This window comes from Manis javanica, chromosome 7 (assembly GCF_040802235.1).
Source record: "Manis javanica isolate MJ-LG chromosome 7, MJ_LKY, whole genome shotgun sequence".
Taxonomy (NCBI): domain Eukaryota; kingdom Metazoa; phylum Chordata; class Mammalia; order Pholidota; family Manidae; genus Manis; species Manis javanica.
Genome location: NC_133162.1, coordinates 110,758,212 through 110,785,318, shown reverse-complemented (window position 1 = coordinate 110,785,318; position 27,107 = coordinate 110,758,212). Strand labels below are relative to the sequence as shown.

Sequence of the window (27,107 nt, the reverse complement as noted above, 5' to 3'; positions counted from 1 at the left end):
AACAGGCCAATTTTAATTCCAAAGAGCCAGTTATTTGACTCAGGTGACCATTATTCTAAACATATATATTCATGTATATTTTTTCCCATGTTGCTTCTGGCATTTGCTTGATTAGGCTAATGTTGAACTATATCAGATAACAACCTTTAACAAGTATATGAATAAAGAACTGGCAAAGCTATATAGTAAAACAAAATACAAATTGACATGGAAAACCCTGAGCTAAAATTAACTGAATATGTTATCAAGTTTTAGCAAATTTAGAGGTGAAACATAATCAAGCTGCAATTTCTTTATGAAGAAAGAAATTATAAATAACTGTGTTACAAAGTAATTTCTAATAGCTGTATATTAGTAAAAACTGATTTGAACTATGACACAATATATGTTGAGAAAACATAAATAACTGGGTTAAGTAAAGTTAATAGGGAATTCCTAGTGCTTATGATTTATCTTATATGTGTGTATTGATATTTTGCAGTGAATTCTTATGAAATGTCTTCCTCTGAATATACCTCAACTTAAAAATAAATCTGAAGTATGATGAGGATGGTTGATGTTTGGAGGAAAAGACAAAACAAAAACTTTTCTTCTACCCATCTTAGATTCATTAGCTGAGCGCTGTAAATTAATAGATAATAAAAAGATAAGTAAAGAAAACAAAAAAACAAATTTATTAACACATTATATCATGCTTACTATGTGGGAGATTTCAGTGATTAGTAACTCCCAGGGGTGGTTAGAACTCAGGCTCACATAAGCATCTTAGCAAAAACAGCACATTTTTAGAGAAGGGACAAGCCAAAGGAAAATAACTTTGAGTTTACAGTGATGGCAAATTATGGGAAAGTATGTATATGAGAAAGCTAATGGAAGATAAGGGCTAGTTAATAGTTTGTGCAGGTTCATTCTGGCACTGACTTTGCTTCATCTTCATGTACATAAAACTTCCTTGGGAAAAGATTTATGGCAGTCCTCATTTCTCAGAAGGTTATGCTTTTAGTCAGATAAGGGAAGCTACAGGATGGCTTCTTTCTCCTGTTGAATCTCAAATGCCTTCAACTCAAAATAATCCTTATCTTCAGTGGTTTATTTGGGGTTAGTATATTTTGATCCCATGCACTGGCTATCTTTGAGAGCTGGATTCTGAGAGACACTTTCATGTATGTAGAATTTGGATTTGGATTATTCACTCAATGATGTCAATAAACATCAGATGTTCATATCTCATAGTCATCATGCAAACATAAATTAAATGTAAAAAAGCAGAACTGCATTAAAACCCATGTTGCACTGAGAGAAAAATGTGTATCACATGGTAACTAGTTGATAATAGTGCATTTTAACTGAAATTTTCTAAGAGTAGAACTTAAATGTTCTCACACACATGAATAAATAAATAAATAAAAAATAAAAGGGAAATGTGAAAGGTGAATTTACCCATTCTAATTTAATCTGTTGCTTAAATACAGTAAACCACATTGTATCAGATTATTTGAGGAATCATAATCCACATTCACATATACATATGTATTTATGAATATTTATGAATATTGCAGACATTACAGTGAATCACTAATAAAAGCAGTGGATTAAAAATATGTACACATCTATAATCTTTTTGATATTAAGTTTGCTTTAATTAAATTTTCAGCTGTGCAAACTAAAAGACCATTAAATTGCCCATGATACTGAATTCAGAGTTCATATATATTCTTCAAAGATTTCCAAAATGCTAGCTTGAACATTTAAAAGTTTTCTAGGTAATCAGTTTACATTTGGTGCTTACAAGCCCTTTCTTTTATGTATAAGTTGTCATCTATTAGTGTAAAAATGTAAGCACATTTTATGTTTTTTTATTCCAATAAAGAAGAGAATAAGACTAAATTAAATATAAGTACAACGCAACCGCTGTCATTTCTAATCTCAAAGGACAAACTTTGAAAAAGAACTAAACTATCCCATATTTGGTCTCTCATATCCTAGACCAACAAATTGCAGTTATAGTTGGGAAATCAAGGGAGAAAATTTCAAGTCTACCTCCCATGGGGAAGAAATTCAGCAATGCCGTTTCTTCAGACTGGGAATCTTATAGAGTGATGGCAAGATTATGGGGAAAATAGGCCCTCCAGCTTTGGTAGGAACATAATTTTGACTCAGCCTTCTCACTTCTACAAATGTGTGTAAAGAAAGCAGAAGTGTACAAAGATTTTCAATGCAGATTGTGTTTAATAGTAAAGAAGCTAGAAAAAACACATTGCCCATCAGTAGGCAATAACTTAATAATTTAATAACAATAATTACAGTGTATTCACACAATGGCTGACTCTAATGTCATTAAGAAGGCCTAAGGAAAAAAGATGGGCTTTTAAGTTCACACTTTGAATCCTCTGTCCATTGCTAAAAATGCGTAGAGGTGATGATAAAATATTATAGGATAAAATGAGAGGGATATAGTCTTATAACAAACAAAATAAACAAACTAACAAATAGTGAGCTGGGTTGAAGCTGTATGCCCGATTGGGATGGTTATGGAAGCCAGTAGACATGAACAGGTATTCAGATCTTAGTTTTAATGGGGAATAAAACTGCCTCACACAAACTTGGGGACTGCAGCCAGGCTCATTGCTGGCAACCAGAAACTGGACTGGGACCCCTTTGCTTTAGAAAGGAGAACTAACAAAAAAGAAAAGAGCATTGCTGCAGCTTGCTTCCTAGGATGGAGACTTAAATGAAGTTGTGTGCCTGGAGAGATGAGAGGACATAGGCATGGTAATCAAGCCGAGCCTCTGGCTGGCTTAGAGACTGAATCTGATAAAAATCTAATATCGTGGTAAGATAGAATGCCACAAAAAAACAAATATAAGATGTATTTCTGAACCAAGAGTGCTGGGAGTTATGGGATGGGCTGAAGTACATGTAGCACTACATATAAATAGTGACAAGTAAACACAAAGTCAGAAATAAAGTTGAAAACCCCTATCCAAGATGACATTGTAACCAAAAGTCTAAAATGCATGACAAACAATATCTCTAATAAGCTCAGCCTTCAAAAATCAATCATTATAAAATGAATTTACTCAAGATTAAATGAAAATGAGATATATGTCTAAAAAAGTTTAGAATAAGTATTTTGAGATACTCAAAGAGAAAAATAAACAGAAAATATCTCTACAATGAACAAAAATAGCTATATCAATATGTGGATATATTATTTATATAGAAACAGATATGATGAGCAGAATAAATTATGACAGGAAAAGATAGAGAATAATACTAGCAGATTTGAAAATGAAATGTATCAACATAGAATTTTAAATAGACTCTAGACCGGACACAGAGAAAATGAATTGAAAAATAATAATATATAAAAACATCACAAAGAGAAAATCAATTACCAAAAAAAAAAGAGAGTCAAAATCTGTGATTGAAAGGCTACAACAGACCCTCGAAGAAATCTCATGACAGAATACAGGTATTAACAGAAAAAAAACAGGCACTCACAAACAGAATAGCTAAGGTATCTAGAAGAATTTGATTCCTCGTAAAGAAATAAATTCAGACATCTGTGTAGGCTGAATAAAATTAACCTAAACCTCTATTAGTCATTTTAAAAATGGCAGACCATCAGATAGTGAAACTACCAGAGAGAAAATCAGATTATCTAGGAAGGCATCAAGAAATGCCACAAGATAATGGAGTAATAAGAAGCGAAGAGAAAAACACTTTTAGTTAATATTCTATACCCAGGTAAAATGTTGTTCCAGATAATTTAGTCCTACAAAATAAGAAGGATTTTCCATAGAAAATCTCACTAAGAAAATTATTAGAGCAATAAGAAAATAGAATTTAGTGAGAGAATTGACAGAGATGAGTTTAGTAAGGATGATGAGATTAAGAAAAGCACAATTAATGATGAAAATGCAGTCTTCAGTAAAGATTTGCAAGGTTAAATATCTTACATTAGATAGTGTACTATTGTATTTTATATAGCAAAAATGAAAACTACAATGAGAAAACAATATTAGGAGCAAGAACCTTTATCTACTTATTTTATCCATGACAAATTAGGTACAAGAAAAAATAAGCAAAGAACATAAAATATTAAAAAATTATGTTTAGACCGAATTAGTAAAAATTAATCTTAGAAGGCAAAAGAAATAATCTTCTTTTACAAGGCTCATTAAATATTTTTTTAAGTTAACACTTGGGGTCACAAACAATTTCAATAAATCCAAAGAAGGAATAATGCAAATAACATTCCCTGATCATAGCCATAATAAATCTAGTAATTATGAAAAGTAAGCCACCCTTTCACCTGGAAATTTAATAAAATAAAACACTATCTCAATTCTAGAGAGAATCAAACTGAATATATATATATATGGTAGAGCATAAGGGGTATAAATAAAACATTGCTGAAAGGAAAAATTCATAACTTTGTAACTTTATATGCAGAATGTCCCAAAATTCTCAGTGTATTTTTAAGTTTAAACAACTTCAGAAGTATATGTTACATTTTATAAATGCAATAAAAAATATGAAAGACACCATTTAAAATTTTATTTATTTTTAACACATACCTAGTTTTATAAATCTTAATAAATTTCAGGTTTGTTTATAGTAGTTTTCTATCTCCAATTAGAGTGATGGAAACAAAGAATAATATTAAAAATGTTATATTCAAAGTTTAAAATTTATGTATAATTAAAACTCGATTTACAAAACTAAGAAATTTAAATAAACTTTCAAATGATTTTTACACTTGTAGCATTTATATTTCTAATGTTATTACAGGCTAAAATTGCTCTAAGTCTCTTGAAACATTAAAAAATAAAATATAATTTACTACATTTCTTGCAGTTAGATGCCATTTCATTTGAAACTCTGAGTGTTTGAAAGGAATAAAAGCTTTAGATTATCCTTTTAGGCAACACAGTATTGATTTTACAACCCCCCCAAAATTAGTATTTCCCATACACACAAAAATTACAAACCATCTCTCTGATGACCATTGCTACCATCATTCTAGATAAAACATGAGCAAATCCAGCAATATATTATAAGAATAATTCACCATGAAAAGGTACCATTCTCTCTTTATAAGCAAGAATGGTCCAAAACTGAAGAAGATAGTTAGCAGCATAAACTGTGGGAAATATTTTAAACACATATCCTAAATAATTATACCTGATACATAGTATAGCCCTTTGATGTCCTTTTTAAAAAGACCACCCATATGAAAGTGGGCAAAGTTCACAGAAACTGAAACACGAAAGGCTCTTAAGCATGCAAAAAAAGACAATCAACCTCACCCATCAGAGAAAACAAAATCTGTATTGGGATTGCATTTTTTCCAGTATCAGACTGGTGGTTATTAGCAAAACCTATAATATTCTATGTTGGTAAGAGTAGATGAAGCTAACATTTTGACATCAGTGAATATTGGTGAACCCCTGTGGAAGGCGATTGGCAACATTTATCAATGTTTAAAATGTGAATACTCTTTCACTCACAATGCCACCTCCAAGACTTTATTGTACAAATATGCATAATACACTTGAAGAGAGATGTGTACAAAGATATTCATTTAAATGATGTTTTAAATATTTGAATCAAATGTTTAATAAATATAAGTTGATGAATTAATAGACCCTTACATGCATGCCAAACTCACACAAAATATTTTCATATTTGACCATATGTTAGGTTTTCAAATAATTGATGATTTACAGAAAGTATGCTCCATATACAAAAATCAAATTAGAAATCATCAAAAATATAAGAAACTCCTTCATTTAAAACTAACATCACACTTCAAAATAATGTATGGATTAATAAGGAAATCATAATACATATATTTATATATTCAGAACTGGATTAAATGGGAGATACTACACAATAAACCTTTTCACAATAAGTTTTGTGAAAACTTTTTTTTTCTAAAGTAGACTTTAATTTTTACAAGTTTCAAGTTCACAGTAAAAGTAAGAGGAAAGAACAGAGTCCCCCTATACCTCCCCACCCCTATATACACCATCTCCTTCACTATCAACATCCCACAACAGAATGGTAGATTTGTTACAGTTGAACCTGCATTCCTACACTGACATACCATTGTAACCCAAGGTCTGTAGTTCACATTAGGGTTCACTCTTGGTTACCTTCCTTCCCCACAACTCATGGCCACCACCAATCTTTTTTATGTCTCGATAGCTTTGCTTTTCTAAAAATGTAGTACATCTACAATCATATAATATGTAGCCCTTTCAGACTGGCTTCTTTTACTTAGTAATATGAATTTTAAGTTCTTCCATTTCCTTTCATGGCCTCATAGCTCAATTCTTTTTGGCATTGCATAATATTCCATTGTCTGGATGTGACCAGGTTTCTTTCCAGTTCACCTACTGAAAGACATCTAGGTTATTTTCCAAGTTTTGTCAAGTAGGATGTAAACATCTGCTATAAACATCTGTATGTATATATATTTTCAACTCATTTGGGTAAATACCAAGGAGCATGATTGCTGGATCATTCCGTGTGTGTTTAGTTCGGTAAGACACTGCTGTGCTGTCTTCCAAAGTGAAGTGGTAATACAATTTCACATTCCCACCAGCAAAGAATGAGGAGTTCCTGTGCTCCCTGTCTTTGCCAGTATTTGGTGTATCAGTGTTTTATATTTTTGCTGTTCTAATAGACGTGTAGTGGTAATTTGTTTTAATTTGCTTTCCCTAATGACATGTGATGTTGAGTATCTTTACATATGCTCTTGGCCACTAAATTGTTTATAATAGCTAAATGTTGCAAACAACCTAAACAGGCTAAAACAGGGCACTGGGAGCAAATGCTATGGTATATACATACAGTAGAATGCCTTGCAGTAATTTAAAGAATGAAAATCTCTGTGCTACACTGACATGAACATTTACCTGGGATTAAGTACTGAATGTTTAGTGAAAAGTGAAGGAACACCATAGCAGATTTAGGGTATAATATTTGTTGAAATAAAAGTATATTCTTCTGTATAATTTCTAGAAGCATTCACAAGAAAATATTGTCAGTGTTTGTCTCTGACTAGGGGAAAAGGATGGCCAAGGAAAAAGAGTGAAAAGGTGTCATGCTCATACTGTCTCCTCTTATGATTGTCTTTCTAAGAGTGGTAATAAATAGATAGTGACTCAGATACCTTTTACTTTAGATTCCATTGAAAAAGCAACATACACTTTCTAGTCAGGTCCCGGGTTGGGGTTAAGAGTTAAGGATAAAGTAGTCTTCAGCAAAAGAATGTAACAAAACTGACTGGCACATGTGGGGATTTAACTCTGACAGCAGCTTCATAAACAGCATGCTCTGCTCTGATCCTTCGTGTAATGAAAATCCTCTGAGGGCTTCTGTGACTGGCAAAGTGTTATTATTTTCTATGTTTAGATTGTTTTGTTTTCCTTCCCCATTGTTCTATCAGTAAACACAAAGTGAAATGGTGAATTTAATCACTGTTTAAAATCAATCTGGATAATTACAACCAAAAATAACCTACAATGAAATAATGATTCTGTTAGAATTATTTGATGGATTATATATGAAGAATTTCTTAATACAGTGCTTCTTATTTTCCTTCTTGTAACCAATCCTATGGAATACTTATATTTATTTCTGATGAAAATAATGTGGAGAGCCCTCCACTGGCTAAGTGCTAAAAAGCTCATACCATATTTTGCATATTGCTTCTTGTGAACCTTGTATACTTCTATTTTGACTCTTCCCGGTGACAGTTTTAAACCTTTTGCTCTATGCTTATTCCTCTCTCTTCAATCCAGTATGTAAAGAAAAACATATCCCCCATTTTGCCCAGAAGGGCTCTTCTCTAGATACTGGTCCTGTGACCTCCTACTTCCTATGGGACCTTAGTTATTTTTCTTGCTTATGTTTTCAAGGTTTTTTTTTTCACACTAGTTTTTCTTCCTCTCCCTAAATATACCTAAGTCCAATAAGTAAAAAAAAAAAAAAAAAAATTTGATTTAATTAGCTTTTCCTGTCTTCCTCCTTCCCTTCATTAAGTCATCTTGTGTAGTGTACCTAGATGTCTTCTCTCTCACCTATCCCTTCCCCTTTGCAACCTAACATCCTACTTCGACCTCGGATGGAAATTGCAGTTCCAGTGATCACCAGAAATGATTTCTCATTCTAGATTTTTCTCTGGCTTGAGTGCTGTTCTGCTCTTCAATAATGATGGGAGTTCAAATAAATTACCAAACCTTTCTGAGTTTCAATTTCTTGGTCTGTAAAATAAACATGAAATTTTATTTTTCTCTCCAAATAAATAAAATAAAATGTTATTTAAATATTTTAAAATACTTATTTAAATTTCTCTCCGAAGCCAGAAAGTCTTTTTCATTTCTCTATTTCTGTTAAAAACACCTGCAATCCCCTAAACACTTTGGAGTACCATTTGGCACTCCTAATTTGTACATTTTTTTCCAGATCCAACTCGTGCTACCTCTACAATTTCTCTAACTTCCCAAATTACACTCACATATCACAGCCTGAGTATAAGCCTGTGTTACATCACTCAGACCATGCAGCCTACTATTTTTCTCCCCTGACAGTTATTAGCTTCAATTCATTCTACACACAGCTTTGACTTCCTTTCATTTCATAAGCTGCAATTTGAGCATTCATTCACTTTCTCAAAATGGTTCTCCATTGTTCACAGGATTAGCACTTGAATTAGTAATCAATACTTCAGGAACTGTGGCCCCAAACTGCCTTATTATCACTTCTGCAATAAGTTCCACTCTTTCCAACTGTTATGCATTTAAACAGGAGTTGCATCTTATGTATGGCTAAATTCAGCAAATAAATCTACAACTGTGTATGTTCGAAATTACCATTGAAAATCATCCATAAAACTCAGTATACCTGTTCTGTGTATATAGTTCTGATGAAAAATTGCATGTATAACTATGTTATTAAGAAAATAATGTTTAGAATAAAACAAAAATACATATACAAAATAAAATTTTACAGTGGATTCATTCAGAAATGGGAGAGAATAAATTAAGGGAATTGATTTCCTTCCACCATCTATACCCTCACACATTCCCATTAAATGGTAGAAGTGATCACCATACCTTTAAATTATTATCTCTCTTTTTCTGTGCATTCTGCACATGGTATGTATTTGAATGTCAAGAATGTATGCATAAGACAGCTTTCTATATGAAATACTTTTTTTTCTTGAAATACTTTCCTTTCTGTATATAATAGCCACTGCATCTTGAAAACCCATTTTTCAAATAATATCTCAGTAAATCTTGTTCTGTATCTTCCAATCATACGTATTTTCTGCCTCCTTGAAATCCATTGCACTCTGATCATTATATGACTTTTATCTCACACTTTTTTATATGTTCAATATTAGAATACTTGTCACTACTAGAGTCATTGTTCCACAAGGACAAGAAGTTGTTTTCCCCATCTTTCCACATTCTTCAGTAGTGAGGCAGGCACATAATACTCAATAAATATTTGCTGAATTGAATTGAAGTCAAACATTGTTAGAGAAATAAATATGCATGTGGTATTAAATGCTAGTAGTCTAAAAATTAAAAGAAAAAATACAATTCAAAAATCACTCTATTCAAAAAGACATTATAAATACATTATTGAGTAATTCTGTTTATATTTTTTCATACATGTATTCCTAATGTTAATCACCAGTCATTCCCACAACAGAAATTATCCTGTTACAACATGTCTTTTATTAAGATAAGAGCAAGTCAAGCAATTTACAAAATGATAAATCTATTTTTTTTTCAAATGGCCGAAACAGTTTAACAAATAAACTCTAGAGGTGATCATATAAATTTACTTTGGGAAAGGGCACATATTCTAGGGATTCCGACAAACTCTTAGTTATCCTATAGCTGTTGACTATAGGTAGAGGTTTGTAAACTAAACTATATGTTTCAAGGTAACGCAAATGAAAATAGTCCTTACAATGTCCTGTGTGTGTGCGTGTGTGTGCATATACTAGCTGTCATGATACCAAATTGCTGATTATTGTAATTTCTGTTTGTTGTTACTATCATTGTTACATATCCATTTTTATTCTTTTTTTTAATTTTTTAAAATTTTGATATCGTTTATGTACAATTACTTTAAAAACATATGGTTACTAGACTCCACCTATTATCAAGTCCCTCCCACATATCCCAGTATAGTCACTGTCCATCAGCATAGTAAGATGCTATAGAATTATTACTTGTCTTCTCTGTATATACTGCATTCCCCATGTCCCCATCCCCCTAAACTATGTGTGCTAATCATAATGCCCTGTTTTCCCCATATCCCTCCCTTCCCACCCATCCTCCCCAGTCCCGTTCCCTTTGATAACTGTTAGTCCATTCTTGGGTTCTGTGAGTCTGCTGGTTTCTTTTTTTCCTTCAGGTTTTTCTCTGTTGTTATACTCCACAGATGAGTGAAATCATATGATACTTGTCTTTCTCTGCCTGGCTTATTTCACTGAGCATAATACCCTACTAGCTCCATCCATGTTGTTGCAAATGGTAGGATTTGTTTTCTTCTTATGGCTGAATAATATTCCATTGTGATATATGTACCATATCTTCTTCATCCAGTCATCTACTGATGGACACTTAGGTTGCTTCCATTTCTTGGCTATTGTAAATAGTGCTGCCATAAACATAGGAGTGCATCTGCTTTTTCAAACTGGGCCGCTTCATTCTTAGGGTAAATTCCTAAGAGTGGAATTCCTGGGTCAAATGGTATTTCTATTTTGAGTTTTTTTTAATTTTTATTTATTTTTTTTTTAATTTTGGTATCATTAATCTACAATTACATGAAGGACATTATGTTTACTAGGCTCCGCCCTTCACCAAGTCCCCCCCACCTCCCCATTCACAGTCACTGTCCACTATTTTGAGTTTTTTGAGGAACCTCCATACTGCTTTCCACAATGGTTGAACTAGTTTACATTTCCACCAGCAGTGTAGGAGGGTTCCCCTTTTCCATATCCTCGCCAATATTTATTGTTGTTTGTCTTTTGGATGTTGGCCATCCTAACTAGTGTGAGGTGATATGATACCTCATTGTGGTTTTAATTTGCATTTCCCTGATGATTAGCGATGTGGAGCATCTTTTCACATATCTGGTGGTCATCTGAATTTCTTCTTTGGAGAACTGTCTGTTCATATCCTGTGCCCATTTTTTTATTGGATTATTTGCTTTTTGTTTGTTGAGGTGTGTGAACTCTTTATATATTTTGGATGTCAACCCTTTATCAGAACCATCATTTATGAATATATTCTCCCATACTGTAGGATGTCTTTTTGTTCTACTGATGGTATCCTTTGTTGTACAGAAGCTTTTTAGTTTTATATAGTCCCACTTGTTCATTTTTGCTTTTGTTTCCCTTGCCCGGGAAGATATGTTCTTGAAGAAGTTGCTCATGTTTATGTCCAAGAGATTTTTGCCTATATTTTTTTCTAAGAGATTTATGGTTTCCTGACTTACATTCAGGTCTTTGATCCATTTTGAGTTTACTTTTGTGTACAGGGTTAGACAATAATCCAGTTTCATTCTCTTACATGTAACTGTCCAGTTTTGCCAACACCAGCTGTTGAAGAGACTATCATTTCCCCACTGTATATCCATGGCTCTTTTATTGTATAAAATTGACCATATATGCTTGGGTTTACATCTGGACTCTCTAGCCTGTTCCACTGGTCTATGGGTCTGTTCTTGTGCCAGTACCAAATTGTCTTGATTACTATGGCTTTGCAGTAGAGCTTGAAGTCAGGGAGCATAATTCCCCCTGCTTTATTCTTCCTTTTCAGGATTGTTTGACTATTCGGGGTCTTTTGTGGTTCAATATGAATTTTAGAACTATTTGCTCTAGTTCATTGAAGAGTGCTGTAGGTATTTTGATATGGATTGCATTGAATCTATAGATTGCTTTAGGCAGGATGGCCATTTTGACAATATTACTTCTTCCTAGCCAAGAGCATGGGATGAATTTCCATTTATTAGTGTCCTCTTTAATTTATTTTAAGAGTGTCCTGTAGTTTTCAGGGTACAGGTCTTTCAATTCCTTGGTTAGGTTGATTCCTAGGTATTTTATTCTTTTTGTTGCAGTTGTGATTGGAATTGTTTTCCTGATTTCTCTTTCTGCAAGTTCATCGTTAGTGTATAGGAAAGCAACAGATTTCTGTGTATTAATTATGTATCCCACAACTTTGCTGAATTCAGATATTAGATCTAGTAGTTTGAAGTGGATTCTTTAGGGTTTTTTATATACAGTATCATGTCATCTGCAAACAGGGACAGTTTAACTTCTTCCTTGCCTATCTGGATGCCTTTAATTTCTTTGTGTTATCTAATTGCTGTGGCTAGGACCTCAAGAACTATGTTGAATAAAAATGGGGAGAGTAGGTATCCTTGTCTTGCTTCTGAACTTAAAGGAAAAGCTTTCAGTTTCTTGCTGTTAAGTATAATGTTGGCTGTGGGTCTGTCATATGTGGCCTTTATTATGCTGATGTACTTGCCCACTATACCCATTTTGTTGAGAGTTTTTATCATGAATGGATGTTGAATTTTGTCAAATACTTTTTCAGCATCTATGGAGGTGATCATGTGGTTTTTGTCCTTTTTGTTGATGTGGTGGATGATGTTAAAGGATTTTCAAATGTTGTACCATCCTTGCATCCCTGGGATGAATCCCACTTGATCATGACGGATGATCTTTTTGATGTATTTTTGAATTCGGTTTGCTAATATTCTGTTGAGTATTTTTGCATCTATATTCATCTGGGATATTGGTCTGTAATTTTCTTTTTTGGTGGGGTCTTTGCCTGGTTTTGGTATTAGAGTGATGTTGGTCTCGAACGAATTTGGGAGTATTCCCTCCTCTTTCACTTTTTGGAAAACTTTAAGGAAGATAGGTATCAGGTCTTCACTAAATGTTTGATAAAATTCAGCAGTGAAATCATCTGGTTGTAGGGATTTTGTTCGTAGGTAGTTCTTTGATTAGCAATTCAATTTCTTTGCTGGTAATTGGTCTATTCAGATTTTCTGTTTCTTCCTGGGTCAACTTTGGAAAGTTGTATTTTTCTAGAAAGTTGTCCATTTCTTCTAGGTTATCCAGTTTGTTACCATATAATTTTTAATAGTATTCTCTCATAATTCTTTGTATTTCTGCAGTGTCCATGGTGATTCTTCCTTTCTCATTTCTGATTCTGTTTATGTGTGTAGACCCTCTTTTTTACTTAATTTGTCTGGGTAGAGGTTTATCTATTTTGTTTATTTTCTTGAAGAACCTTTTCCTGCTTTCATTGATTCTATTGTTTTATTCTTCTCAATTTTATTTATTTCTGCTCACATCTTTATTGTGTCCCTCCTTCTACTGACTTTGGGCCTCATTTGTTCTTCCTTTTCTAGTTTCATTAATTGTGAGTTTAGACTATTCATTTGGGATTGTTCTTCTTTCCTGAGGTAGGCCTGTATTGCAATATATTTCCCTCTCACATTGCCTTCACTGCATCCCACAGATTTTGTGTTGTTGAATTATTGTTGTTATTTGTCTCCCTATATTGCTTGATCTCTTTTTTATTTGGTCATTGATCCATTGATTATTTAGGACCATGTTATTAAGCTTCCAAGTGTTTGTGGGCTTTCTCATTTTCTTTGTGTAATTTATTTCTAGTTTCATATCTTTGTGTTCTGAGAAGCTGGTTGGTACAATTTCAGTCTTTTTTAATTTACTGAGGCTCTTTTTGTGGCCTAGTATATGACCTATTCTTGAAAATGTTCCATGTGCACTTGAGAAGAATGTGTATCCTGTTGCTTTTGGAAGGAGTGTTCTGTAGATGGCTGTTAGGTCCATCTGTTCTAATACATTGTTCAGTGCCTCTGTCTCTTAACTTATTTTCTGTCTGGTTGATCTGTCCTTTGGAGTGAGAGGTATGTTGAAGTCTCCTAAAATGAATGTATTGCATTATATTTCCCCCTTTAATTCTGTTAGTATTTATTTCACATATGTAGCTGATCCTGTGTTGGGTGCATAGATATTTATAATAGTTATATCCTCTTGTTGGACTGACCCCTTGATCGTTATGCAATGTCCTTTTTTGTCTCTTGTGACTTTCTTTGTTTTGAAGTCTATTTTGTCGGATACAAGTACTGCAACTCCTGCTTTTTTCTCCCTGTTAATTGCATGAAATATCTTTTTCCATTCCTTTACTTTCAGTCTGTGTATGTCTTTGGGTTTGAAGTGAGTCTCTTGTGGGCAGCATATAGATGGGTCTTCTTTTTTAATCCACTCAGTGACTCTATGTCTTTTGATTGGTGCATTCAGACCATTTACATTTAGGGTGCTTATCGACAGATACATACTTATTGCCATTGCAGGCTTTACATTTGTGGTTACCAAAGGTTCCAGGGTAATTCCCTTACTATCTAACAGTCTAATTTAAATCACTTCGTATGCTATTGCAAACACAACCTAAAGGTTTTCTTCTTTTTTTTCACTCCTTTTTCTTCCTCCTCCATTCTTTGTATGTTATGAGTCATATTCTGTATTTTTGTCTCTCTTGGGTGACATCTATTTAGCCTTAGGAATACTTCCATCTATAGGAGTCCCTCCAAAATGCAATGTAGAGGTGGTTAGTAGGAGGTAAATACTCTCAACTTTTTCTTATCTGAAAATTGTTTAATCCGTCCTTCAATTTCAAATGATAACCTTGCCGGGTATAGTTTATTTCAAGGCCCTTCTGCTTCATTGCATTAAATATATCATGCCACTCCCTTCTGGCCTCTAAGATTTCTGTTGAGAAGTCTGACAATAGCCTGATGGGTTTTCCTTTGTATGTGGTCTTTTTTCTCTGTCTAGCTGCTTTTAAAAGTCTGTCTTTATCCTTTATCTTTGCCATTTTATTTATTATATGTCTTGATGTTATCTTCCTTGGTTCCTTTGTTTTGGGAGATCTGTGCATCTCCATGGCCTGAGAGACTGTCTCCTTTCCCAGATTGGGGAAGTTTTCAGTAATTATCTCCTCAGTGACACTTTCTATCCCTTTCTCTCTCTCTTCTTCTTCTGGTATCACTTTAATATGAATATTGTTCCGTTTGGATTGGTCACACAGTTCTCTCAATATTCTTTCATTCTTAGAGATTCTTTTTTCTCTTTGTGCCTCTGCTTCTTTGTATTCCTTTACTCTAATTTCTATTCCATTTACCGTCTCTTCTGCTACATCTAATCTGCTTTTAAATCCCTCCATTGTGTGTTTCATTTCAGTTATGGAATTTCTTAATGATTGAATCTCCAACTTAAATTTGTTCCTGAGTTCTTGAATATTTTTCTGTACCTCCATTAGCATATTTATGATTTTTATTTTGAACTATCTTTCAGGCAGATTGGTGAGTTCAGTCTTATTAGGTCCTTTTTCTGGGGTTTGTGTGATTTTGGTCTGAACCATGTTCTTTTGTTGTTTCATAATTCTGTGTGGTGCCCACTAGTGCCCAGAAGCTCCAGTCTCTGGAGCTGCTCAGCCCCTAGAGTGAGGCTGGGGGTCATAGGGGAGCAGAGCTGGTGCCTGGGGGGAGGAAAGATTTGTTTCCTGATTCCTTTCTGCTGTGCCTGTCTCAAGTGTCAGAGCCAGTGGGCCAAACACACAGGTGTAAGCTTCTGTGCTTTGCATCTCTAGCTGTTGTACGCTGAGCCTCCTTCTAGCTGGGCATAGTGATTGCTGGTTTGCGAACCAGTGCTGGCAGGCTAGGAGGAAGGCGCACCAGAATGCGTGTCACAGTGGGCCTCAGAGCTGAGTAGGCAGCCAGGGGGATGGGGTGCCTGAAGCTCCTCAAAGTTTCCATCCAGCTGGGCAGAGCACACCCAGACAACCTTGTCCAGTTCTCCCCTCCCCCGTGTAGTAAGCTCTATGAAAACCACACTCCTTCAGCAGCCCTCTCATTGCTAGAAAGTCTCTGAAACCAGCTGCCTTTCCTTCATCCCAGAGCGACTGTGTATGGATCTCCTCCTCCACAAATGACCACAATCTGTCTCTCAAGCACTCCACCTGTCTGAGCTCCCCAACGTCCAGAGCACCACACAGTGTAGGTTTCTGCTCCCAAAAAGACCTCCAGGGCTTGGTGTTCAGCAGTCCCAGGCTTCCACCCCCTCCCCCACTCTGTTTCTCTTCCTCCCGCTGGTGAGCTGGGGTGGGGGAAGGGCTTGGATCCTGCCTCATAAAGTCTTTCATACATTACCCTGTGTTCATGAGGTATGCTCTGTTCATGTAGTCTGCATGCTGTCTGGTTCAGCTTTCTTTCTTGTTGCTATTTTAGGGTTAATTGTAGCAATTAACTATATTTTCATGCTATTTTTGGTTTTGGGAGGAATTCTCCGTCTCACTTCTCACGTCACCATCTTGAATCCCCAATTACATTTTTATTCTTTACTCAAAGGGCAAAAACACAATTTCCATAAGAACCTTGAACACACAGTTGTCAAGTTGAAAACATCACTATAAAAAATATTTATAGAACTCAGATTGATAATAAACACCTAATACTATTTTTAACATGTAATCTATTTTTAAAGAAGGATTGATAAAGACCAAGTAGTTTACTTGGTTATTTGCACTTATTTGTGAGCATGTAAGCAAGTTTTATTTTTGTAATTAAAAAATAATGTATTTGATATTTATCATTTCTATGATACATTTTAATATTAACCATTTTGTTCTAATAATACTAATTTGATGTAAGTCTTAAGTTTCTTCCATTTAAAGAGGGAGCTTAAACAAGGAAATGTGCAATATCTATTCTTCAAAGATATTACATTCAGTGACTGAACTACATAAGGATTTGACTTGATAGCAATCAAGTAAAAAATCAACATTCTTTAAGCATATTTACTAATTTGATTTTAGGTTTTGCCTAATTAATGGCCATAAGTTAGAAATTTAATTAAACTTATCATACCTACTATCCCCACTTATCTTCATTTTGTAAGAATTTAAGCCTAAAAAATAAGAATGGAAGAGGCAATTAAGCTTTAAGCATCCCCTGCGAACTCAGTGGGAGGAGAGAGTTATTTAAACTTGTAAATTTTATCTAAACTATATATTCATATTGATTCATATCTCTGGTAACATAGTCTGTGTTAAAGTTATTATGCATTTGTATAAGACTTTTCCTTATCTTTTCCAGGCAACAAGGATGGCAAATAGGTTTTACTGCTATTCTGACCAAAAGACTGATAGTGATTTACATATGGTTTGTTTAAAAATTTTTAAGGTCATTCTTGAATGTGTGGTTAAAAATGTTGTGCTGGATTAGTGATGTCTGGGGGAAAAAAAAATGTTGCACCTTGATTTACCAAACTAAGACTGGAAGTTACTGTATTATTCCTAAACTATCTTTCATTCTGTTTTCCTTGCTAATGACCCCATACAATATAATGCTTCAGTAGAGAATGTCATAATTTTAGACTGTAATTATATGTTATGCATTAATTTTGTCTTGCTAACTAGATTATAAATTCCTTGGTGACAGTGGACAGGTATTATGACTTTCTTCTATTTACTGAAGTCCTAGGAAAGTGTAAGACACAGAGTTGTGTCAACATAGAATTTTTACAGTGTATCTTCAGAAACTATTAGACTTTATGTGACATGTGTATACATTTCATATTCATTTAAAAAATGACCTACTATTGTCCCTTTTTTTTTATTTTTTGGAAAAGTTATACAGAAATATGATAGAAGAAAAATAAAACAGCACAAAGCATTCATGAAAAATCCCTCTCTATTCTACTCCAGGTTTCCAGTATCTCAAGTATTTTCACCAGAGGCAATCACTTCTATTACCTGTGTAGCCCTCCAGAAAGAATTCATGTAGAGACAAGCCTATTCATGTACTTATATTGATATGTGTATGGAAGATATGGTAAACAAATAAATCTCTCTTAACATATAAAAAGTCTTCCATACACTCAGTTTTATGCCTTTTTTATTGACATGTTTTAGAGTTTGTTTTATGTTAATTTATGCAGAATTATCTCAGTCTTTTTAATTCAAGTATAATTTCAATGTATGGATACATTGTAACTGATACCAGTCTTGCAATGATTTAAATTTTTGCCAGTCTTTTGATAATATAGACAAAGCAGCCACACATATCCTAGCATATGTATCTTCGTACATTTGGGCAAATAATATTAGTGAGAAAAATCTGAAGTAGGATTACTGTGGTGAAGAAATGATGCACTTTTCATTGCTAGATTTCATAATATTGCCCTACAGAAAGATTATCCCAATTTGCAATCTCTTTGACGGGCCTTTTACATAAACCCTTGTTATATCTACCTTTGTGTTATCCAATTTTCTGACCTTAATCAATTTGATAGAGAAAAAAGTGGGATCACGTTGCTGTTTTAGTTTACTTTTTTTAATTGAAAGATATTTTGAACATTTTATATTTACAAGCTATTATTAATTTATTGTGAATTTTGCATTGGTATTGATTTGTAGATCTTTATCTTATTGATTTGTAAGAGCCCTTTATATTTGAAGGACATATGTCCCTTTTGCCAAATATAATGAAAAACTGTATCTGGTTTATTGATTATTTGTTGACTTTGTATATGGATTTTATTGTTGCAATGTGGAATCAAAAATAATTACGAAATTAAGTTTATCAATTTCTTCTTTTTATTTTCTCACTTTGTGTAACAACCATTTCAAATTCTTGCTTTAGTATCCATTTTATTCTAGAAAGTTTGTGCATTTTTCATCACTTTAATGTGTTTACTTCTTAGATCTATCCAGAATTTATTATGGTATAAGGATCAAATAAAGGTCCAGCTTTACTTTCCCCTCCAGATGGCTAATCAATCATCCTATCATTAATTTTGTAATTAACTTTTCCTATTATTTTAAATTACCAATTTTTGTATATTAATACCATATACACAAGTGAGTATTTCTGTTGTCTCTATGCTATTTAATTATTGATTATTTATTGATACCCTGTTATAAAATATTTTAACTACTGACACTTTATAATACTCAATATTTGGAATTTACAGTTCCTACTCATCAGTCGTATTCTATTTTTTTTAGAAGACCCCAATGATATTAGCAGATTTATTTTCTTAAGTTTAGGATAAACTTATAGATTGCAATAGCATTCCTACTATTTTATTGGGAATATATTAATTGGGGAAAAATAGTATCTTCACAGTAATAAATCTTTCTCTTCAAGACCAAACTGTATGTTTATCCAAGGCTTCTTTGGGTTTCTTTAAAGATATTTTAATTGTTTCTATATAAATTCTATATAGTTCTTGTGTACTTACTGTAACATGAAATACTTGATTTAGGGTGGGTTTTTTTTTCTTTCGGTCTTTTCTTCTACTTTATCTCTTTGTATATATGCAATCTATTGATTTTATATAACTTTTTAAACTAGCTACTGTTTGTTTTAATATTTAGTTTTTTACAGTTTTAGTTTTTATTGATTTTATAGTATATGATTATATTAACTGCATGTAATTATACTCTTTTCTAATTTTATACCTCACTTCTTTCAATTGCCCAATTGCATATGATAATGTTTCCACAGCAATTTAAAATAATAGCATTATTTATGATAAGGAAAAAGTTTATAATGTTCCTCCATTAATGTCATATTTATTAGTGAAGTGCCCATCAATTCTTGTTTTAAGAATTATTATATTCTTAAAACAAATGCATTTATATTACCTATGGAGCTAATCATTTCTTGTTTTTATTTGACTTATGAGAGTGTAGAGAATTATTACCATATTTCTATAAATGAAAGATCTTTTCACCAATATTTTAATTAAACTAAAATTTAGTAGCCTTTAACATTTAAGAAGACATTTAAATCCATAAAGGCTCTTGGACATATGCAGTCTAATATTTTCCATTTCTTTTTTATTTGCCCTACATTTAATATGATGTCAGTATGTAATCAGCAAATAACTAGTACTTATCTTTAGGTACATTTTTTTATTCACATTAATATTGTATAATCCAGGAAAGATAATGAATTAGTAGAAAAATGAAAACATTCTAGGAGGGAGGAAACATTTGCAGTGAAAAAAAGTTTACAGAATCAATAGTCATTGCTTTCTATGCATTTCACATTGTTACTTTTGAAATATTCTGGCTAAATATTAGTCTTTTCCTTTTCTTTCAGAGACAAGGAGAAGAGGTCCATATATAGAATGAAATATTACTCAGCTATAAAAAAGGGTGAAATATTGTCATTCATGACAACATGGATAGTGAATGAAATCTTGTCATTCATGAGAACATATTATGCTAAGTGAAATAAGTCAGACAGAGAAAGACAAATGCCATATAATTCACTCATATATGGAATCTAAAAAAATTAACAGGAAAATGAAACAGAAATGGACTGATAACTACAAAGAATAAACTGGTGGTTGCCATAGGGAAGGGGAGTGGAGGGATGGGTGAAATAGATGAAGGGGAAAAAGAGGAACAAACTTCCAGTTATAAATAATTCATGGGGATGAAAGTTACAGCATAGAGAATATAATAGTCAAGAAGATTGCAATAACTTTGTATAGTGACAGATGGTATCTACACTTGTGGTGAGCATTTTTAATGTATATAATTGCTAAATCAATTGCAGGTATATGTTGTATACCTGGAACTAATATAATATTGTATGTCAACTGTATTTCAATAAAAATATTTTAAAAACTGTATTCAAAAAATATTTTAAAAATATTTTAAAAACAAGTAAAGAACAACATATCTATAATTTCTGTCTTTCTTAGCTACCAGAATGTTTAATAACATTTTATATTCTTGTATGTACATATGTCTGGGTGTGAGATGTCTAGGTTATAAATGTAAAAAGGTGGACATTTTCTCCTGTGAAAATAAGCCACTTACTTAAATTTAGAGCTCTGACACAGACTTATATATAAATTCATCTTTAAAGTTTGCTTTTAGAAGTATTTCAATGAAACTTTCAAACAGTCACAGAATTTCCTTTTAAATAGGGTAAGACAATAACTTAGAACTAAAGGTAATATCAAAGCTTTAATGCTAGGAACACTTTAACAACCAGAACTATTCAAATGCTGTCATGAAAATAGACTGTCAAACTATTAGCAAATAGAATTCTTGCTAATGGCAAGCAGTTATGCTTCTGACTGAAGACAATAATGACCACTCATTATTACAGTGACTTAATTACAAAAATCAAATGCATGTTGTTTCTATTTTCTTAAGGGAGATGCATCAACAAAGCCTGGGTTTGTGATGGAGATATTGACTGTGAAGATCAATCCGATGAAGATGACTGTGACAGTTTCTTGTGTGGACCACCCAAGTACCCTTGTGCTAATGACACTTCAGCTTGCCTGCAGCCAGAGAAACTCTGCAATGGGAGGAGGGATTGTCCTGATGGATCTGATGAAGGCGATCTTTGCGGTATTACATATTTCACTGTGTTTGCTTCTCTCTAAAACTAGAAACTTTTAGTCCACTTGCTGATACTTATTAGAGTAGCATTTGTCCCTTCCATTCATTCCCTTTTAATGTATCTTTTGGCATTGAAGCCTATCTACATTTTTTTGAACACTGTAAGTTTATGAAAAATTAAATATGATCAGAAATTTCTGAAAATAAATCAGCAAAAAGCTAGTCTGTATCAAACTAACAGTAACTGTATAGCTGTGTTCATCATTTCCCTCTCTGGATGGTCAGTGCTGTTCCCCTGATTAAACTGATGATTTTTTGTCAGTGAGTCACTCAGAGCAGAACATGTTATTTCTGACCAATGTGAAGGAGTTAACTACCACACAATGGACTTTGTCATGCTTTCTAACCATTACAATAGAACGCTTTTTACAAAGAGGAAAGGAAGCAACTAGACTATGAGACCAACTGAATATTACTTAATTGTATATAATTTTCTCTGATGTTTTTAGTCCTCATACAATAGCTTTCTTTAGTATGCTTTATCTAGTTAAAATAATTACCTTCTGATAGCTTTTGAGCTTTGAACTCACTTCTATTAGCAATCTCCTTATGCCAACCAGCACATAGAAAAAAATTACATTTCCTTTTCTGTGAGCAGATCAGAGATTTAGCAAAAAGATTTTAAAAATATGTTTTCTAGATAATACTGAAGGTGACCTCAATAGAGTAATGAAGAAGAGTTTACACAATGATAAGAGTAATGAGACTGTAACAAAATGACTTTAGGAAATGATGAAGCTGCCTGACTGAAAATGGAAAGACAACTACATTTAAGTCTAAAGTTATCATATTTTGATCTGAACTGGGCATTAATGGCATACTGAGTAATACCAAAAAAAAAAGACTTATCTTTTTTAAAATTTATATAATAAAACATTCTTTCCTCCAAAAAGTCTGTGATTCTATAAAATAACCTTGAATCAGTAAATGCAGTGGTCTTCATTGCTAAAATTAAAGGCAAGAATGTTGAAGCAAACCAATCAAACAAAAGCTATGAACAAAAAATTTACCAAAAAAAGATGAGAGACATAGTTTATTTGTATTCATGTATTTTTCTCTCAGTTTCTTCTCCCTAATGGAGTGGAAATATATCTTGCGTCACAGAATGTTGAAGATGCTCACAAAGGTTGTAAGAGCAATTCTAAAAGAAGGGAACTATCCATACTCTTAAAATTGGAAGTGTATAATTTAGAAAAAAATCAAGACTGACAAGTTTAAATTCTATGCTTTAATTACTTCAATTAAGTCACCTAGGCAGGTGGCGTAATTTCTTTAAATCACAGTTACCTCATTACAAAAATGGAGAGGATGTTATCTATTAGGAAATCATGGTACAAATGTCTGATGCACTATAGATATTGAAATAAATTACTGCTTTTCCACCTTTTCTTCACCCTTGGAGACAAATGAAGTAATAAAAGATAAAGAAGAAAAAATGCAGTCATTAAGAAAAATGAAGATAATGAAATGAAAATACAGCCTTATTTTTCCATTCTCTGCTCTCTGAATTGGGAAAATAACAGAGGAAAGGGGATTTTTTTCTGTATTTATTTCTTTGTCTGCTTCAAGACTGAAAAATCACTTCTTGCTTACCAAACCAACACTCTATTCATGCTGCGGGGGGACTTACTTAGTCAAACATTTCAAAGGATTAAAGAGAGTAGAAGAGGTTACAGTGAAGCTGGGTGTGGAAATACCAGAGAAAACAGAAATACATTTTTTTTTTGAGAGGGCATCTCTCATATTTATTGACCAAATGGTTGTTAACAACAAAAACATTCTGCATAGGGGACACAATGCACAATCATTAATTAACCCCAAGCCTAATACTCAACAGTCTCCAATATTCTGAAGCATAATGAACAAGTTCTTACATGGTGAATAAGTTATTGCATGGTGAACAGTGCAAGGACAGTCATATCACAGAAACTTTCGGTTTTAATCATGCATCATGAACTATAAACAATCAAGTCAGATATGATTATTCATTTGATTTTTATACTTCCTTTATATGTGAATCCCACATTTCTCCCTTATTTTTTATTATTATTTTTATTTTTTTAAATAAAATGCTGAAGTGGTAGGTAGATGCAAGATAAAGGTAGAAAACGTAATTTAGTGCTGTAAGAGGGCAAATGTAGATGATCAGGTCTGTGCCTATAGACTAAGTATTAATCCAAGCTAGCAAGGGCAACAAAACATCCACGGATGCAGAAGATTTCTCTCAAAACAGGGGGGGTGAGGTTCTAAGCCTCACCTCTGTTGATCCCCAATTTCTCACCTGATGGCCCCCCCTGCGACTGTGCCTGTCTTAGGTTGTTCCTCCCTTGAGGAATCTTACCCCTATCTGGCTAACCAGTCATCTTCTGGGACCATACAGGGAAATGTAAACTCGTTAAGTGAGAGAGAAGCAATATTCTTTGAAAAGGTTAGGTTTTTACTTCTTTGCAGATTTATGCCCTGTGGCTTCTATGCCCAGCATTTGTCTTGAGGTATCTTTACCATTTGAAAGAATTATGATACTCGGTAATTTTCTATATGAGGCATGAATTCTACTGAAGGGCTGTAATTAGGAAGGAAGAAGAAAAGCTATAGAAGTAGCAGATGGACGAAAACATGGGAAGATTGATTATTTCTTTGACATAACTTCTTGTAGAGTAACATAAGCATGTATAGGTTTTAACAAACTACTAATTAAATTTTGTACACACATTAACAGAATAGGAATACAGATACATAACAAAAGCAGACCTACAATTATCAGCCATATCCAGTGAAACCAAGAAACCAGTTAGATACCCTAGGCATTTGTGAAAACTTATCAATAATATGATGTATATTGTCTAACTGAATTTGAATAGTTTGAGAAAAATCAGACAAGTTAAAACAACACATTCCTGGGAACTGTTCACATCCCATATGTTCTTTTAACAGTAGATAGTCTATAGTTGCATGATTTTGGAGCACTGCAAATTGCACTTCTCCTAATTTTGGTTGAGTTCCAGTGGTATAGATCCAGTCAAATTTGTTGTTTTACTGTATGCACAGGCCAGCTTAGATATCACCTTCTTCATTCCAATGGCAAGTCCAGGAACCGGCGGGATGAATGCAGCTGCAAATGCAACAGCGCGAGGATCTTTGTTGAAGTTTTTTGATGATCATCTTCTGGAATGACTCTTCCAGGGGATGTTGATGTTGGAAGTTCTTCTTCATATTGTATCTTAATTCATTTTCTGGGTAGCCAAATTAGGCTTTGATCCTCTGTATAAACACAAACAAACCCTTTGCCCACACTTTGATATGACCTTTATACCATTGTGAAGAACCTATAGGAGACCACCACACAGGAACTGCTTTTTTTTTCTAAGAGAAAGAAATATTATCAGAAAAATGTACTTCCATATCTGGTCATCTGACACCCTTTAAAAGATCAGAATTAAGGATATGTAAAGCATGCATTAATCATTGAATTGCAGTTAATTTTATCCTAACGGGGAGTAATCCCCCTTTTTTTTGGTATCATTAATCTACAATTACATGAAGAATATTATGTTTACTAGGCTCTCCCCTACACCAAGTCCCCCCCACAAACCCCATTACAGTCACTGTCCATCAGTATAGCAAAATGTTGTAGAATCACTACTTGTCTTCTCTGTGTTGCACAGCCCTCCCCTTTTCTCGCACCCCACACATTATACATGCTAATCATAATATCCCCTTTCTTCTTCCCCACCCTTACCTCTCCCTACCCTCCCATTTTCCCCAGTCTCTTTCCCTTTGGTAACTGTTAGTCCCTTCTTGGGTTCTGTGATTCTGCTGCTGTGTTGTTCCTTCAGTTTTTCCTTTGTTTTAATACTCCACAGATGAGTGAAATCATTTGGTATTTGTCTTTCTCCACTTGGTTTATTTCACTGAGAATAATACCCTCTAGCTCCATCCATGTTGCTGCAAATGGTAGGATTTGTTTTCTTCTTATAGTTGAATAATATTCCATTGTGTACATGTACCTCATCTTCTTTATCCATTCATCTACTGATGGACACGTAGGTTGCTTCCATTTCTTGGCTATTGTAAATAGTGCTGTGATAAACATAGGGGTGCATCTGTCTTCTTCAAACTGGAGTGCTGCATTCTTAGGGTAAATTCCTAGAAGTGGAATTCCTGGGTCAAATGGTATTTCTATACTGCTTTCCACAATGGTTAAACTAATTTACATTCCTACCAGCAGTGTAGGAGGTTTCCCTTTCTCCACAACCTTGCCACCATTTCTTGTTGTTTGTCTTTTGGGTGGTAGCCATCCTTACTGATACAAGGTGATATCTCATTGTGGTTTTAATTTGCATTTCTCTGAAAACTAGCGATATGGAGCATCTTTTCATGTGTCTGTTGGCCATCTGAACTGTCTGTTCAGTTCCTCTACCCATTTTTTAACTGTATTTTTGTTGTTTGTTTGTTGAGGTGCATGAGTTCTTTATATATTTTGTATGCCAAGCCTTTATCAGATCTCTCATTTACGAATATATTCTCCCATACTGTAGGGTACCTTATCTTCTATTGATGGTATCTTTTGCTGCACAGAAGCTTTTCAGCTTGATATAGTCCCACTTGTTCATTTTGCTTTTGTTTTCCTTGCCCAGGGAGATATGTTCATGAAGAAGTCGCTAATATTTATGTCCAAGAGATTTTTGCCTATGTTTTTTTCTAAGAGTTTTATGGTTTCATGACTCACATTCAGGTCTTTGATGCATTTCGAATTTACTTTTGTGTATGGGGTTAGACAATGGTCCAGATTCATTCTCTTACATGTAGCTGTCCAGTTTTGCCAGCACCATCTGTTGAAGAGGCTGTCATTTCCCCATTGTATGTCCATGGCTCCTTTATCAAATATGAATTGACCATATATGTTTGGGTTAATGTCTGGAGTCTCTAATCTGTTCCAATGGTCTGTGGCTCTGTTCTTGTGCCAGTACCAAATTGTCTTGACTACTATGGCTTTGTAGTAGAGCTTGAAGTCAGGGAGTGAGATCCCCCCTACTTTATCCTTCTTTCTCAGGATTGCTTGGGCTATTTGGGATCTTTGGTGTTTCCAAATGAATTTTTGAACTATTTTTTCCAGTTCGTTGAAGAATGTTGCTGGTAATTAGATAGGGATTGCATCAAATCTGTATATTGCTTTGGGCAGGATGGCCATTTTGACTATATTACTTCTTCCTAGCCAAGATGATGGGATGAGTTTCCATTTGTTAGTGTCCTCTTTAATTTCTCTTAAGAGTGTCTTATAGTTTTCAGTGTATAGATCTTTCACTTCTTTGGTTAGGTTTATTCCTAGGTATTTTATTCTTTTTGATGCAATGGTGAATGGAATTGTTTTCCTGATTTCTCTTTCTATAGGTTCATTGTTAGTGTATAGGAAAGCCACAGATTTCTCTGTGTTAATTTTGTATCCTGCCACTGTGCTGTATTCCAATATCAGTTCTAGTAGTTTTGGAGTGGAGTCTTTAGGGTCTTTTATGTACAATATCATGTCATCTGCAAATAGTGACA

General features: G+C 33.7%; 1 protein-coding gene across 6 annotated transcripts in view; it reads left to right on the top strand.

Moving 5' to 3' along the window:
• Positions 1-27,107, top strand: part of LRP1B (LDL receptor related protein 1B) — a 1,876,014-nt gene that overhangs the window by 1,167,930 nt on the left and 680,977 nt on the right. For all 6 annotated transcript variants that reach the window (XM_073241389.1, XM_073241391.1, XM_073241392.1 and 3 more), the window contains exon 22: positions 21,312-21,512. In XM_073241389.1, the coding sequence (XP_073097490.1) occupies positions 21,312-21,512 (201 nt within the window). The remainder of the gene's footprint in view (positions 1-21,311; positions 21,513-27,107) is intronic.